This window comes from Telmatherina bonti (assembly GCF_933228915.1).
Source record: "Telmatherina bonti genome assembly, chromosome: 22".
In the NCBI taxonomy this organism is placed as follows: Eukaryota; Metazoa; Chordata; class Actinopteri; order Atheriniformes; family Telmatherinidae; genus Telmatherina; species Telmatherina bonti.
The window spans coordinates 17,382,087-17,397,209 of NC_136631.1; the positions used below are offsets into that span (position 1 = coordinate 17,382,087).

The 15,123-nt window shown below is 40.0% G+C and overlaps 1 protein-coding gene across 5 annotated transcripts in view; it reads right to left on the reverse strand.

Moving 5' to 3' along the window:
* Window positions 1-15,123, reverse strand: part of eml1 (EMAP like 1) — a 49,772-nt gene that overhangs the window by 27,583 nt on the left and 7,066 nt on the right. For 4 of the 5 annotated variants that reach the window (XM_079261946.1, XM_079261944.1, XM_079261945.1 and 1 more), the window contains exon 1: window positions 9,347-9,433. The exons of the other annotated variant lie outside the window; for it this stretch is intronic. In XM_079261946.1, the coding sequence (XP_079118072.1) occupies window positions 9,347-9,413 (67 nt within the window). In that variant the 5' untranslated portion in view covers window positions 9,414-9,433. Of the gene's footprint in view, window positions 1-9,346; window positions 9,434-15,123 lie in introns of those variants that run through there. 5 annotated transcript variants of the gene reach the window in all.

Here is a 15,123-nt window from a genome sequence, read left to right on the forward strand (position 1 = left end):
CCAGGTACTCCAGCTTCCTCCCACCATCCAAAGACATGCAAGACATGATTGGGTACCCTAAATTGCCCCTAGGAGTGAGTGTGAGTGGTTCTTCTTCTCTGTGTGGCCCTGCGATGGACTGGCGAGCTGTCCAGGGTGTACCCTGCCTTTCGCTCTAAGACTGCTGGGATAGGCTCCAGCTTCCCCTGAATTGGATTAAGCAGTTAGGAAAATGAATGAATGATATTTTGCTTCTAAAATTTTTTCTGGGAGATCACTGTGTATGCAAACGCATGAAATGTTTTCTTTGACTTAAGTAGGGGGCTTATTTTGCCAAATGGTGTTTGACAATAATAAAATGTTGGACTCTGTCAAAGAATAGCAACAGCCGCAAAATGTGTAATTACAAACTGACTTACAGTCTTATTGGTGTCTTTCCTCTCAGAAATTCACACCTTTTAACTGTCTGATATAAGAATGATAAGAATTTGTGAATGAGAGCTTCCGTGGATATTCTGCTCTATAAGTAACCACATGAAACTGGCCTGAAGATGAACACAAAGGAGAAATGATGGTCAAGTCTCTTTTTAAAAGTATACATCTAGCTTTTCCTTAGTTGTAGCCAATAATCTAAACACTACCTAAAGCACCTCCTCTAATTAACCACTGCTTCAGATTACAGAAACTTTTCATCTAAAATGACTGAGAGGAAACTTTTAAGCTCTATCATTTATAGAAACGATAACATTCAAATTTTATATTGAAGACTTTGTATGAAAAAAAGTTTTTTTTTTGCTTTTTTTTTTTTTTAAATTACTGCAACTTCTTAGAATTGAACGGACCACAGAATTACTAAGTCACGCTTGGCAGCAGCTCCAGGCTCTGACACAAGCCTCTTTCTCAGCCTCAACCTCTCTCAGTATAAAACAAGGCTTTGTCTTCCAGTACCAAACAACCAGGAAGGAACAGGAGGCGGGATACTTGTTCCATCCAGTGTGCATGCACACTTGTGTTTTAACACTGGCGTTGTTCCATCCAGTAACAGTGTTGTCACAGGAAACCAGATTTCCAATGTGTGTAAATAATCTCACCCACAGAGATTGTCACTACACTGAACATGGGCCAATCAAGTATCTGCCATCTGGAGGGAAGTTATGGCGGAGTGTCACTGCTGGTGGCATAGAGTTCAGGAGAAAAATTGTGCATTTCATGTTACACTTGAATTGTACTTCGAACACAGACAAACTTACACACTTTTTTTAAAAAAAAATTTTTTTTATAAAGATTTACTCTCCTGTCTTCTCACATGGACAGGCAGCTTGATTCTTTATCTGATCTCTTTTTACAAGAGCCTGACCTCTGAGATGGTCATATTCAGCTATGTTTAGCTTGTCTGAGCAGTGGCCACATTTTAAGTTGACTTTCCTCCTATCGGACAGTGGCTTTGGGTTTGTGTTTGTCAAGCAGACTATATCAGCTGTATTCAAGTATAGTTTTCTGCTTTTATCTGATGCCAAATAAAAGACGTTCTACATGACTTCTATATGTAGACCTAGTACCTACCATCCAGAGGTTTTTAAAAGGAAATATTATTTTGGCTGCTGTTTCTATACGGATCTCTGCTTGGTGGCCAGTATAAGAGTGACACTGAGGAAAAAGACAACATTTAGGTGAGAAATATTTACAAGTGCTGAAATGAGCTGCAACATGTCTCCATACTGGGTTTTGGCTATAGTCCATTATCTTCGCAGTTAGCTAAACTAAACTGGAAAGGATTAGGTTCACAAAATCATTTAAACAGGATAGACCAATTAGTCTCTTTCCACCATTTTGTCTTTAATTCTGCTCTACTATTGATCTTTGTTGTCAGGTGAAAGATTGGTGGTTTATATACGTTTATATGTACATTTCTACTGTATAATTAATTAAAAAACTTTTTTTTTTTTTTATTCTTGCAGTAAAAGAAATATTTGACATGATTACTTTTGCAGACATCTAACCTGAAACTGATTTCTACCGCCAAGGATTATATTGTATATAAATTTATATATTATATATAAATTCCCCAAAAATTGAGCTGTCAATTAAAGGAAAAGCAAACAACATACCCAAACCTTCATCTTTCCGCTCATTTCTGCACCTGTGCTTTTGATAAATCTATATTTAATGGAATTTCTAATTGGGATTATCCTCTTTTCTGGCCCTGACCATCTGTCACATGTAGGCAGAGAGCATGCAATTGGGGATACATGCTTGCTCATGCAGAGTTGGGGCTTTCCCTCTGCTTCTTTCATTAACGGCAGATGTAGGAAACCAATTAGGGTTCACTGGAGCCTCTGGGAACTACCCTATGGGCACCAAGAGGTTATTTGTACCTGTTAACATTCCAACTAGTCAGGGTTTACTATTAAATTAAAATGAACTGATCTGAAAGGGTGGCCCTGCGATAGACTGGCGAGCTGTCCAGGGTGTACCCCGCCTTTCGCCCAAAGACTGCTGGGATAGGCTCCAGCTTCCACGCGACCATTAATCGGACTAAGCAGTTAGGATAATGAATGAATGAATGATCTGAAAGGGTTTGGTGGCACGCTGCAGAATTTAAAGACACTCCCATATTTACAGATATGCTGGCTATGCATGAACGCAAATGCATGAATAAATGTGTACACACATCATTTGTGCTGGGTATCATTGTATCATTAGCACACGGCCTTAAATCTAAATATCTGCTGATGTAATATCTAAATAGCTTCACGTCAGATTCAGATTTTAGAGTTCATGTAGAAATTAGACGGAGCAGCTTTGGTGGTACTTTGAGTATCAAGCAGAGACAAAAATAATGGCAACTCTTTGGTATTGCGCTGACTAGTGTGATTTATGACTGGTCGCCCTCCCCCACAGGTAACATGCCACGCTCTGCTGAGCACATTTAGACTTATGGTGCAGAGTGGAAGCATCCTGCTTTCAGCTGGAGCCCATGATTCTCTTTCAGGCTCTTTTGTGGTATTTTTAAGCATCCATGACATTCTACCCAAGGTCTCATGCTGCCTGTGTATCTTCCCTCCTGACCTTGTGATGGAATGTACACACCCACACACACAACCCCTCCAACTACCCCCCCCCCCCCCCCCCCCCCCCCCACACACACACACACACACATGTGCATGGTAAGCTTATGCACACACTTACGCAAATCTTCTAGCACATACTGCATATAACCTATGAGAGTAATTCTCAACGTTCAACTCCCAGGAATATTATTTCAACACACGGATACACACACACACACACACACACACACACACACACACACACACACACACACACACACACACACACACACACATGCACACACACAGAGACAGAGTGTATATTTAGAATGGGCCTTCACACATAGCTGTTTTACATGCCTGATTGTTTTACTAGGTCATGAGATGTGTGTCAGTGGAGGAAAAGAGAAACGAGGAAGACAACAGGAGGAGGAAGTACTCCTGTACTGTCTACAGCAAAAAGCACTTTCTACTGATTAACATAAATATATTTGTATGACTGAAAAGGAACGAAATGCGTAGAGTAAAACAGAAAAAACCTAATGTGACACGTGATTTATACAGTTTCTGTTGCTTCACTTTATTGAAGACGTTGTACAAAATCCTGCTGAAAAATGTGTTCTGCTCCTGAATTGATACCAAGAAGCAGAAGATTACACTATGATAATTATGACATATCACATGGTATTAAATAGTAAATTTACCAAAATTTTATGAAAAATACTTTATTTATTACAGATGGATTTTTTTCTGCTGAAATTTCCAGATTAACTAGTCCTAATGAAATCCAGAGATTCCATGCAGCACATGTTATACATGGAATATGTACAATGGTGTCAACTATAAAGTGTATGTTACTTACAGCAAAAGCTTTATATACAGAAAACTGCCATATTATAAAAACTGTTCATGTTTGAAATCATGTAAAAAAAATGTCTTTTCTCCCGAGTAAAAAGGTACAGGTGTTTACACAGCAGGAGGTTACACACAAACACACTAAGTACAACTACTCTATGTTTAGTGACCACACACTGTCTCTGTGCATCCTTTAGTATGTAATGGATCACTGTTTTGTAAAATGAAAGTGGCAGTGAATCTTTTCAGAAGCAAAGTCAGAGTGAAACAAAGGCGATAAGGAGTTCGGGGTTGGGGGCATGTGACTATATCTGACTGACTGGGGATTAAAATTTAGGGAAAGAAAACACACTCTGAGCAGCACTTGAGGCGCTCGCACAACTTAAGAAGCAAAGAATTGAAGCAAAACAAAAGATGAAAAGATTTTAGAAGTAGAAGAGATGCAGTGGCATCGAGTTGGAGTCGGGAGGAGGATAAAAAGGACATGTTTTGCTTTCACTGACAGCTATTGGAAATCAATGCCAGTCTTTGAATGAATCAGCAGTAGCAGATGAGTTACTCTATTCAGGTCAATATTTATTACACTGCTGCTCTGATACGCTTGGTTACAAATGAGTGATAGAACAGAGAAGCATAATTTCCTAAAGTTATCTGATTTTGGTCAATTTGAAAGTGCACTAAGTTTAAATATGGGTAAATGGAAAATGCAGGAATATGTAGGAGGAAAGAAACAAGGCATCAAGGCAGACTTTATTTCTTTTTCAGAGATGTATAATTCACTCTAACTCAAAGAAAATAAGAACTCCATTTCTACTGGTCATTTATTAATCGAGGGAAGCAGAAAAAACTGATTCCTTAAATGAGATATAATAAAGTCACACTAACGCAAGCACTTCCTCAAGCCGATGTCCATCCTTGTCTACTGTGGCTGGTAACGTGAGTTGGGATTTAATTCTAATCCCTCTCCACGTGCCATCATCAATCAGGTTCTGGATAGATACCAATAGATCCACAGCCAAGAAGAGGATGAGACTGGATGAAGTCTTGTCACCTTTTCTGTGTATCAAAATATCTCCAACAAACATCAAAGCAGCGTCAGCCTCAATTAACCTCCATCTTTACCGCTCACGTCTGTTCTCTCCATCTGTGTTCTCACTAACTGATTCCTCCTGTTTCCTCTCTCTGGCTACTTTCCCCTCTGCTGTCTTTGGTTGTGTTAAGGTGTCATCATCCTGTGCTGCTGTTTGAAACCTTTGTTTTTGTGAGTGTTTTCTGTAGAGATGTAAAAATATTTGATTCAATTTGAAAAGAAATCATAAGCGCCAAAGATATTTGAGCAGACATTTGAACATTTGTTGATGGAGAGGCTTGGTGGTTTCAGATGAACCTGAGTTTGATCTTCAGTATTATACTGCTGTAAGTGAGCTGGATTTACTCATTAACAGATTTACTTCTGAACAAATCAGGAACCAATCAGCTGATGATTTTACTCTGGTGGCCTTAAATATTTTTATCCACATCAGTTACACAATGCATTTGTTAAATACTACTGCAAACCAGTGTATAAAGAATATGGAGATGTTTAACTTCTTTGCAGCCACAAGTTACGATTAATTAATTTCAGGTTGGACAATCTACAGCCAGATATTGAAATGATTAGTTGACTTTAAACAAAAAGACAGTATTTACACTGACTTAATGAAAGATCAAACTGGAAATTTGTTGTGGACTGAACCCATTCTGAATACAGGATCCAATTAAGCAGTTAGGTAGAAAACAACATTTTTATCCATAGGAAATCAATATTTGCATTTCTGCTGTTCTACTCAAGCAGCGACCTGTTTTGAAAAGTGCATGATTATCTTTACAGGGAAAATACTTGATATCACTTTAATAATAATGGATTATACATTTATACTGCTTTTTGTGGCATCAAAAGTGCTTTACAGTGAATCCATTATTCATTCACACCAAATACTTGGTAGTATAAACTTCATGTGTACCCTGGGGCAGGCTGATGGAAACATGGAAGCCAATCTGCACCGACAGGCTCTTCAACCACCAAACATTCACACACCAGTGGTGCTGACACAGGAGGCGAGGAAGGTTAAGGGTCTTGCCCAACTACACAACCACAGATTGAGTGGGGGAGAAGTATTCAAACAGCCAAACATTTGAATGACCTGCTCCACCGCCTGAACCACGACCGCTGAAACTTCAAATTCCACCAAAACTGTCTCTGGAAAAGGCCTGAAGCAAGTGGCAGAAAAACTGATGCAAACACTGATGACTGACAGATGAAGAAAAACTTCCTTTTTAATGTTATGATAGTTTTTGATTAAATTCTGCGTACTGGAGAGGTACCATATACTAACCAAGATGAAGCAATCACCATGTATAAAAAACAATTTAACTTTTAAGCAGCTTAACTTTTTACCTTCACATTTGTTCAGCAGAGTTAGAGAGAGACCCAGAATAAATGCACTTTGTAAAAAGGTTTGCCGCAAATCTTTCAGTCTGACAGATCATTCACACTGGCAGATTGCCTTAATCTATCCACATTAATGGGAATTATCCTGATTGGGACATTTTAGGAATGATTATTAAAATATTCAGGTCATGTACATCATGTACCTTGTTCTTTCTGGTTTTGGAACCAGAACCAGGAACCCAGAGTAATGTTTCTTGATAGTATGTGACTGACAAATTTTTTTCTTTAAAATGGACCCCATAATATTGATATCAGTACATCTGTAAATTCAATTTAAAAAATAAAAAACCTGCAATCTCATTAAAATCCAACAAGACATACTAATCCGATCAAAACTCCTCTTATCCAGAGTAAAGTTCTAAATGTGATTTAACAGAGTAAAGGCCTCTCTAAATGATTCACTTCTTTCATCAGCTGTAATCAGAAAGCGTGTCTGCGTGTCTTAGGGTGTAATGGGACTAATTTTCATTTAGCCTGACCTCCTGAGGACAAAGCATGCAGCCTGCTTTCGTTTCTACAGTTTAGCTGACCCGGACTCTGAGCATTAGTCTGGTTGGATGCTCCACAACACACAGGCAAAGAGGGATGGTGAAAGAGGGGAATGAATGACATCATTGACTTTTGCTTTGAGTGGATCTGGACAGCAGCAGCAGAGAAGTATGATGTCACTTTGGCCTACAGGCCTGGAACACACACACAAACACGTCAGTCCTGTGGATGCTTGATCAATCTCTTCAAGCATAACAGCTCCAACTTGGACAACCTTAAACACAGACTTGTTTATTAAAGTAAAGCTCATGCAATCAAGGACTCTGTTAGAGCAACTCAGAAGATGCTTCGTCACGGGTTTGTGTGTGAAGGTGTGTGTGTGAGTGTAAAAAAGAGAAAGAGAGAGAGAGAAAGAGAGAAGCAGGGTGGAGGCTGGAAAATCCCTGGCAACAGCCGCAGAGCTGCCTGTCTTCATTTATCGTTATCCTCAGAGAGGAAATGTGACATCGGTAATTATTTCCACAAATACTGTCACACGACTGACATGGCAAGCCGTGACAAGGCAAAGTGTATGCCACAAAGAGGTATCTATCTGCTAAAAAGGGTTTAGCATTGTGCAATCACAAGTTAGAAACAAGTTTCTGTGTTACAGTCGTTTATTGTCATTTGTGATGAGAAACTTGTTGGTTGCAACACTTTTTCCTCACCTGAGCCCAGAGGCAACATGCACAGTAACACCTGCCACCAGGAATTTGTTGGAGACTTAAAGGCCAGACGTCTCCCCAGAGAAACTCACATAGCTTCCATAACATCACACACACATAGCTGTACCTGTTTTTCAGGTCGAACCAACCACCATACCTCTGTTTTGATCATTGAAAGAGTCAGTATTTTGTACATTAAACAGAAACAATATGTTTCCACTGCTCTGTTACACATGCATCCTGAATAACTGGATTCATTTATGCACTTACTTGTATCTACATGAGGGGTAGACACTAATAAAAGTGAAGCAAGTAAATCCTTCTCAGCCATGTACAGATTTACCTATTATAGCAGGAAGAAATAATCAGCTCTCTGATCTACTCTAAATAGATTGTATACTTTGTTCCTGTTATCCTGTTTGTGATATACATTCTACTTTTTCTCTCTGTCTGAATTTCCACCGTTTGTGGTTGCTGTAAATTTAAAGCAGGACATCATGAGCAATAGTTTTAACTACCTCATCAGCTATGCATGAAAATGCTAAAGTGCCTGGTGATGGTTCCTCACATCTGTGGTTTGCTCAGTTAGACAATTAGAACTCTTCCTATCCCATCAGCTGCTAATGCTCACAGAGTGCAGTAAATATTGATTTTTTTTCACTATCCAGAAATGGTAATGTGTTACTCTACAATGATGTCTTGTGATTACAAACCGGAGTAACATAGTTGTATTTTGAGATGTACATTAAACACAAGTAGGCTGCCAGAAGTGAAAAACGGTCTAAATTTTTTGGGATGGACATCATCAATCATATAAGAAACATTAAGCATCTTCTACAGACACAGTCTATCAGACACATAGGTCATTGTGTTGGAGATAATCCCCTTTGTCTTTATCTGGGGGTGTCAAACTGGAGTTTGGAGACATCCCAGCACTGGTGATAAACAGAGCAGCACTGTAGCAAAGATTTTCTCATCATTTGAAAGGAATATTATCAATATAGGACCTTTATTTTTATAGGACAGTTTAATTATGTTATAAGAAAACAAGATAAATGAGATCTTAATGGGAATAAATCCTAAAGTGGTGTCATACATACTGCCCTCACTTCCCTGAGTCACCATTTGCTGCCCACAACAGCAGCCTGAGGTGAGGCTTCTCCCTCTGGAAATTGTTAGCACTCGTGTCCTGCTGTGTCACCATTTGTCTCATTCAACAAACTGCTTGCAATCAGTTAAAATGGGGGAGATTCATTGCTAATATACTTCTCATTATGTCTTAAAAAACAAAAAGCACCAGAGCAGTCCTGCAAACAGAGGACTGTTTGTTTTTTTTTTTTTTTTAAATCCTCCCTCTATCTTTGTTTATTACCTCTCCTGATTGCAACTGGCTCACATGCACGCACTGCTGGCATTATTCTGGCCTTGATTCAAGAGATTTCCTGTTAAATCTGCGGCATATATTTTATTCCCTTCCCTTTTAGCGAATGTCCCCTGGGGTGCATGCAAAAATGCTCAAAATTCTCCCCAGTTTCCCCCGGTTTTCTATTCTTCTCTAACCTGAACATAAATAACAGCTGTTAGGAAAAATACTAGTCAGGCGAAAATTGACCAAAAACTGAAAGAGACGCAACACACACACACAAAAAAACAAAAATCCCTCATGTCTGCAGTACACACACTCCTACTTGGTGTCAAGTTTAGCCAGTCAGCTGATGACATGTCAACAACATGCAGCCGAGGGAAGAGAAAGGAGACAGAGGATTAGTTGGTTTTACCATTGCAGAACTGTAGCAGTGATGAGGTGTCATACAGGCTGCTGTAGCTGGAAAACCCGTCCTCCATTCTCAGCCTGGACTCCGCTGCTTCCTACGCTGTCCACCACTCCTCTTCCTCTCCCTCTCTCTGGTGACTCCCCTCCGGTAGTTTAACGTTTATTTGGCGTCCAAGGCGCTCCCTCCATTCACTCTGCACGGGTCAGGCTCCCTGGGTGAGTCACCATGGCAACCTATTCACTCCGATTATGTCATGTGAACTCCAGTCCCTCTTCTCCTCTTCTTTTTGTAAAAGGAAGAAAAAGTCCTGAAGTTCAGCAGAAAAAAACAAGCTGAGGAATGACCGCAATGAGCCACCTCAGATACACAAGTTTAGTCTGCTGGTGGGTTTTGTTTCCCCTGTCTGTTCTCTTCCTCTCCTCCTTTTCTCCTCCCTCTCTTCTTCTCTTGCCCTTGCGTTCAGCAGACAGCTGTGTGTCCTTAGCTCTCACTGATCTCCAGCCGAAAAACAGCTCTAAGAGGGCTTGAGCTGACAGCGCACGCAGCCAACGTGTGTGTGTGCGAGTGTGTATGCTTGTGTGTCAAAAGCTGTGTGAGTGTTTCGGTAAAGCTCGGGACAGCCCAGCCTTCTCCTGTCACACAGTGAACGAGTCAGGGCGCAGTGGGCTGGGCCTTCCAGATATAGATCCTCCTCCTCTGCTTAAAGAGGAGAAAAAGAAGAGAGGAAAAGGTAGATCAGGAGACATGAAGAGAAGATATTGGGAGAAAAAATGATAAAGTTAGAAAGGAGAAAGCTGAAGTAGGAGGATGAGCAGAAGGCAGGGTAGGAGAAAGAAGCAGAAAGGGAAAACACGAAGAACTAAATAGAAAAGTAAAAAAAAAAATCAAACAATGGAAGGAGAGAGAGGAGAAATGGAGAAAAATGGGGATGATCACTACAGAGGGGGGCTGGAAGGGAAAGTGGACAAAGTAAATTGCAGTAGAAATGAAATGGGGGGAAAAAAGTGAAGATGAAAAGTAAGCATTCATGAAAATATACCAACAAAAAAAGAAAAAGAATTAAATTACAATTAAAACTAAATCAATATTCAGTTATCAATAGTGTTTACAGTAGGTGAAAGTCTTTCAACAAATGTGACCTAATTAACAGAAGGATGAAACAACTGGATTTCTACCTCTGATGCTGCATTTATTTACTGCATCAGTCTTATATAAAAAGATTACCAAAGGTTTTACTGTAACATGTCAAAGCGCCTGTCTAGGATTTCAGTTTAAACTAAAAGTTTTTGGTCTTTGAGTAGATTACTGGCCCACAGCATCAATCTGACAACATCACAGAGGTTGAAAAGTAAAAAAGGGCTTTTAAGAAGCCAGCAGTGACTTTTGTGGGAGCACAAATGTGCTGTTGTAAATAAGACTCTTACAAACTGTTCAGTGCACAGAGAGGTTGAGGAGTGGCAGAAACTAGTAGAGGGCAAAAACTTCAAGATTGCTACAAGAAACAATAAGAGGTTGCCATTGTCAATGATTCTGCAGCCAGACATGATGCTGCATGGTAATGATCATCTCCAGGGTAAAATCTGAGTTTTGTTTTCTGTCTCTTTGTTCAGCAGTTTTAAAGATTTAATTAAACACATTTTTTCTAAAACATTTGGTTTACGTTTGCATTTATTTATATTAAACTTAAAATAATCTTGGCGTGGCAACAGAGCAGTCACCACAGTCATGGTATTACACATCCTGCCCTCTCACACTTGTCACAAATTCTGTATGTCGCATATGAAGTCACATGGGTGACGTGCCAAAAATTGTGAGCTGAATATTGCCAGGGGATCCCTGCTGTGGCAAAACAAGATTATGCTTCTGTCCTCTGTCTGTCAGTCTTATCTGCTCTGCTGCAGACTGAACAGAGACCACCAGATCCTTAAAACAAGGACAAGAGAAGAAGAGAGTGAAAGGGAGACGAGGGGATTGAGAAGAGAGGAATAAATGGGATAGAGGGGGAGGGGCAGAAGAGGAGGCTAAAAGTGCTTGAGGAGGGAGCAGGCTACACAGAGAAGAGACAAATTAAAAAGTGAGCAGGGTGGGAGTTTAGTGAGGAAGAAAAAGGGGAAACCCTGTAAAAAAAAAAAAAAGGGGGAATTGGGTGCTTTTTCATTCCAAACGGGGGGGGGGGGGGGGGGGGGGGGGGGGGGGGGGGTTTGTATGTGCAGAAGAGGAGGGATCTCTTTGCATTATTTATAATTCAAGCTTGAAGGGAAAAATAATAAGCCAAAGAAAGACAGAGTCTGTGGCCTATATTCATATTGGAACACTTCCCCCTTTCTTCTAAGATCACAAGACGGAGCCGACACAACCCCACAAAGGCAGAGATGCTCTGAAAGCAGAGAAGAAGCAGAGCATGAACAGCTTCTCTTGGTTGTCTCTGTGTTTTCACAGCAACCGATTAGACGTGACATCACCTGTCAGCGTAAAGCTGTGTCTGTGCAGGTGCCATAGTTTCTAAGGTGATGCAGCATGATTTGACCTTTAAGTGCATGAAAGCGATGCTGCAAAGCCCCTTTCAGCAGCTGATCAATTTACGGTCCTTGATATTGACCTAAGAGCCGTCTCTTCCTCCCCTCCCAAAGGGGAACGGTGCACTCCACTTCACTTATTACACAATAGCATAAAACCAAAACAAATGTTCTGAGCTCTATAGCAGCCAGGATTATGCAAGAAAACAAGGTGCTCTTTGTGGACCAGTGTTGCATTTGCACAGTGCAATACTTATTTTGTCTGATCATGAGGATAACATAATAATGCCGACCTTTACACAATCTCTCTTTGTCTGCATCTTTTTGCTGTCAACCGCTACCTTTAAAAAACTAATTAAGGTATTTATGTTTATGTGCCATCAAAGTTAAAATGTTTTTATTCTCAAAAGGCCACAACATCCAATATTTTCACTCAGAGTTTTTCACACAGAAATGTCATGCCCAGAGAATAAATCAAACTCACAATAAACACGCTTTGTGTTTTGTTCCAAAGACTGTGAGTCCCTGCGGTGTTTTGTCTGGACGAGTTCAGATTATTGTAAATCTCATTGTGGGGCTGATTTGGGATCTAGATTAGGGCCAGGTCTGGGGTTTGTGTGCATGTCTGTCTCTGTGCCGTTGCTCATGTGAGAGGAGCAGCTTAAACTGGGCAATATTCCACAAAATCCCCCAAACCAGACACCCACCCTGCCCCCACCCACCTCCCTCTCACACGGGGTGCTTAACGTCACCTACAGCCCAACGGGTGGCAGGTGGTGGTGCTGCCCCACCCACTGCTGCTCCTTCAACCCTTCATCATGCAACCCACATTACCCCATGTTTCTTTGCTACTAAATTAAAACAACTAACAGGAACATTTAAGTAGATATCAAACAGGGGGTCTCACCTGTCCCCCAGCTGACATTGCCTTTACAGCTTTTATTCTCTGTCTCTTCAAGGTCACAATCAATGTGAGTAAGCAGTTTTCCCCCTTTTTTCCAAAGACAGAAGCGAAACTGCTGACATTCGTTTATATCAGATGATCAGTCAGTCTGTCAGTGGGCCAGGATTATATATAATCAAATCCAGAGTTGAAGATGAAACAGGGTCAATCCTCATAGGATCCTGTTGCCATCTGTGTGCCTGTCCTGGTTATTGGCAGCTCCATGAATTAATCCAACTTGGATTGATGAGTCATATATACAGAGAATTTCAACAAAGCTCGGTGATACTTTTTATACATGCAGTCAATGTGGACGAAAATCTTAATGACAGCGTTTTTGGGCTGCATCTTTTGGATTGTTTTGACTTGTTAACCATTACATGAAGCTATGACTACAAGCCAGCTCCAAAGCTTTATCAGCTAAGATACATGAGAGTTTATGATTAACCTGTCTTGCTAGTCTGCAACAAAGTGCAGAAGAAATCATGAAATAATGAAACTATAACACTATCATAGTTTACTTCAATCTGAAGTGACTCGAAAAGAGGAGGATGTGTTTAATCCTCAATGTAAAGGCAGCAGTTTGAGTTGATCTAAGCAAGAAAACCAAAACAGTAAACCATTTACAACCCTTAGAGGAAGGGATGATATAAAAATCATGATTTCAACAGACTTGTCGTAGTGTCTAAAGTTCAAACAACAAACTACTGGATGAACTCAATCTTTGACCAAGTCAGCCGTTTACATTTGGTATGGAAGTCATGTTGTTTGTCTATTTGTTAGCACAATAATGCAGAAGTTAGAACAAAAATATGGCTGTAGATCTTAAATCATTACTAGAATAAGGTGCTTGGAGATCACAAAAACAAACAAAAAAGTTCTGCAAATAATCCCATGAGCCTTTCCTTTCTTAAAGTCCCCACTCCACATTGACTGAAATAAAATTTGACTTAACTTTTTCATACATATGTGAACAAACAGACAAGTGGCAACAAATATGCCACCTAACCTCCACCTCTTGGCTTGATGGAGTAAAAAACAAATCACCAAAAGAAGGAATTAAATATGTCAGAAGGCTGGTATCCTACAGTATACTACCACAAAGCTCTGAGAGATTCTTGGATGCACATACTGTATTGAAGTCTTTTGGGGACAAATCCTCACAGCTTTTGAAATCTTCTGGGTTATCTTTTTTTTGTGCTACAAGTATGTTAAAGTATATTGTTTTGAGTAAAAAGTAATAAAACTAATCAATAAATGATGAAGTTTGCCAAACAGATATTTAGATATCTTGTAGGACAAAGTTTAATACCTTTGTCTAATAGTGTAAACTTCTGTCTGGCACCATCATCAGGTCACCATTTCAAAATGTGGAAATGACTAATTTGCAAAGTGAAATCAGCATCATCTAATAATCCAGGCTTTGCTCGATAACCCTCATTTGTAATGCTCTGGCTGTGAGCCGTCATAGAAGCTGCTGTGCCACTGATGGACCTTCATGTTAAGCACGGGAAGTGATTCTGCTGCTGAATGACAGTTTTACCACTGTAATGACTGCCTGAACAAGGGCACAGACAGAGGCTAAGGGAGATGGATTGACTACTATATGACGGGAGTGTAAGGCAGAGTGATTGATGAAAATATATAATTTCCACCTGATGGAGAACTTGTCAATACTAATACATGTTTATGAAAACATGCATGCTGCCCGAATTAAAACATATTTTATAATTCAGAACGAGAAATGGAATCCTCTGTGCCATACAGTATTAGCTTAAAAAACTGGCTGCATCATGCTGTAAGTGTGTCAGTGATTTTCATCTGATGTTTCATTTATCAAAATCTAATCCAACACTAATTAGCAACAATCTGACAAGCCGACGTCTGCTGGAAAGCCACTGCCTCCCCAAATACACACACTGAGTTAATTTAACTCGTACCCCTCAACTAGAATCCATTAATATCAGCCATTGTTGAGAGTTTTTGCTAGCTTGAATTATATGGTGACCTAGTTTCAGTGGGGGAAGAACCCAGCAGATTGATAATATCTCTGTCTGGTTAACCAGAAAAAGATGCATCACACAGGACTCTCATGGAAAGAAAATCTGGTTGTAATATGACTGGTCTTACTTGACAATAATTACTTTACCTGCCAGAAGGGCTAGATAAACACTGTAGGATTCTACATGAAAGAGCTGTACAGGATATTTTAGTGATATAAGCGCAGAGAAAGACAGCAACAGAAAAAATAAAACAAATAGCAGACGCACACTGCAGTGCTGTTTTGGGCCACACAAGCAATAGCAAAGCCAAGTGATGAT